The following is a 1,783-nucleotide window of genomic DNA, read 5'->3' as shown; positions in this document are numbered from 1 at the left end:
GTGTGTGTGTGTGTGTGTGTGTGTGTGTGTGTGTGTGTGTGTGTGTGTGTGTGTGTGTGTGTGTGTGTGTGTGTGTGTGTGTGTGTGTGTGTGTGTGTGTGTGTGTGTGCGTATGTGCCACAGCCATCCTTGATTTCAGTTCTGTACCATTCATATTCATATTTCCTCTTCCAACCACCCTGAGGTTGTCAAGCACAACAACATGAATAAAACACTCATTATAGTGGAGTCTGGCGGCTGATTGAGATGTCTCGTCCTTGTTTTAAAGAGGGGGATTTGAATTATAGACATGGGCTGGCTGTAGGGACTGGGGCTCTGGGGCTGGTGGGACTGGGGCTTTGGGGCTGGAGGGACTGGGGCTCTGGGACTGGAGGGACTGGGGCTCTGGGACTGGAGGCACTGGGTCTGGGGGGACTGGGGCTCTGTGGCAGGAGGGACTGGGGCTCTGTGGCAGGAGGGACTGGGTCTGGGGGGACTGGGGCTCTGGGACTGGAGGCACTGGGTCTGGGGGGACTGGGGCTCTGGGACTGGAGGGTCTGGGGCTCTGGGGCAGGAGGGACTGGGGCTGGGGGACTGGAGGGACTGGGGCTCTGGGGCTGGAGGGGCTGGGGCTGGGGGGACTGGGGCTCTGGAGCTCGGGGGACTGGGGCTCTGTGGCAGGAGGGACTGGGGCTGGGGGGACTGGGTCTCTGGGGCTGGAGGGACTGGGGCTGGGGGGACTGGGTCTCTGGGGCTGGAGGGACTGGGGCTGAGGGGACTGGGGCTCTGAGACTGGAGGGGCTGGGGCTGGGGCTGGGGGGACTGGGACTGGAGGGTCTGGGGCTCTGGGACTGGAGGGTCTGGTGCTCTGGGGCAGAATGGACTGGGGCTGGATCCCTTGTGGCCCTTATGAGGTTTCATACTGAGGAGCAGAATGAGCCTAAAGATGGAGCTATTCACACTAACAGATTACAGCATGTATCCCTGTATGACACACAGAGATCTAAGATGGAGGTTTAATCACACTGGTTTAATGATCCTCTCCCATTAGCAGGGTATGGGGAGAGAGGGCAGTAAACCAAACCAGCTTTTGAGACTAAACTGACTGGCCATTGATTTTCTACAGTGGATAGATGTCCATCATTCAGACTGGGCGATACAGTAAGAGGAACGAAGACAGAGGGAGCGAGGCACCTCGCTGAACAACAGACCACCGACACCAGATACCCCACCATGGTTACAGCCAATAACCTAAGCCCATCATCCAGTGGCTGCAGACAGCTGGAAACCCAATATGAACATCACTAACCATCTGGAGAAAGGACAGCAGTGGACTTTTCACATATGCTTTAGAGCTTATCTGTGTACTGAAATACTGTCAGAATGTCTTTCAACTCCGTCACAGCCATGTACTGTATGTAACCCTGCAGATCAGGGCAAAGAGACGACAGGTCAACGATTACTTTGTGAAAGGAAAGGAGGGAAGGGAACTGTTTTAGCAGCTCAGTGGGAGCATGAAAGGGCTGCTGACCCCTTCCCCCTCTCAGAGGCCTCCTGGGCACCATTAACGCCTTGAGAGGGGGGGCATTTCCAAAGTTGGGTAAGGGTGGAGAATATATAGCATCTGGAAAGCATTATGCTGTTACTGCCCAGGGGTGAGACATAGGAGGAATAAGAGCAGGGAGAATGTGTGTGTGTCTCAATGTGTGTATGTGTGTGTGTGTGTGTGTGTGTGTGTGTGTGTGTGTGTGTGTGTGTGTGTGTGTGTGTGTGTGTGTGTGTGTGTGTGTGTGTGTGTGTGTGT

At 55.1% G+C, this 1,783-nt stretch overlaps 1 protein-coding gene across 1 annotated transcript; it reads right to left on the bottom strand.

Moving 5' to 3' along the window:
- Positions 1-262: 262 nt before the first annotated feature.
- On the bottom strand, positions 263-1,544 carry LOC139561533 (basic proline-rich protein-like). The gene is made up of 2 exons (XM_071378776.1): positions 1,511-1,544; positions 263-885 (listed from the first exon to the last, which is right to left on the bottom strand). Exons 1-2 carry the CDS (start codon positions 1,542-1,544, stop codon positions 263-265), a joined length of 657 nt encoding a protein of 218 aa, XP_071234877.1.
- Between the last annotated feature and the right edge of the window lie 239 nt (positions 1,545-1,783).

This window comes from Salvelinus alpinus, chromosome 1 (genome assembly GCF_045679555.1).
Source record: "Salvelinus alpinus chromosome 1, SLU_Salpinus.1, whole genome shotgun sequence".
Classification (NCBI taxonomy): domain Eukaryota; kingdom Metazoa; phylum Chordata; class Actinopteri; order Salmoniformes; family Salmonidae; genus Salvelinus; species Salvelinus alpinus.
Note: the sequence above shows the minus strand (reverse complement) of the source record. Positions and strands in the feature narration are given on the sequence as shown.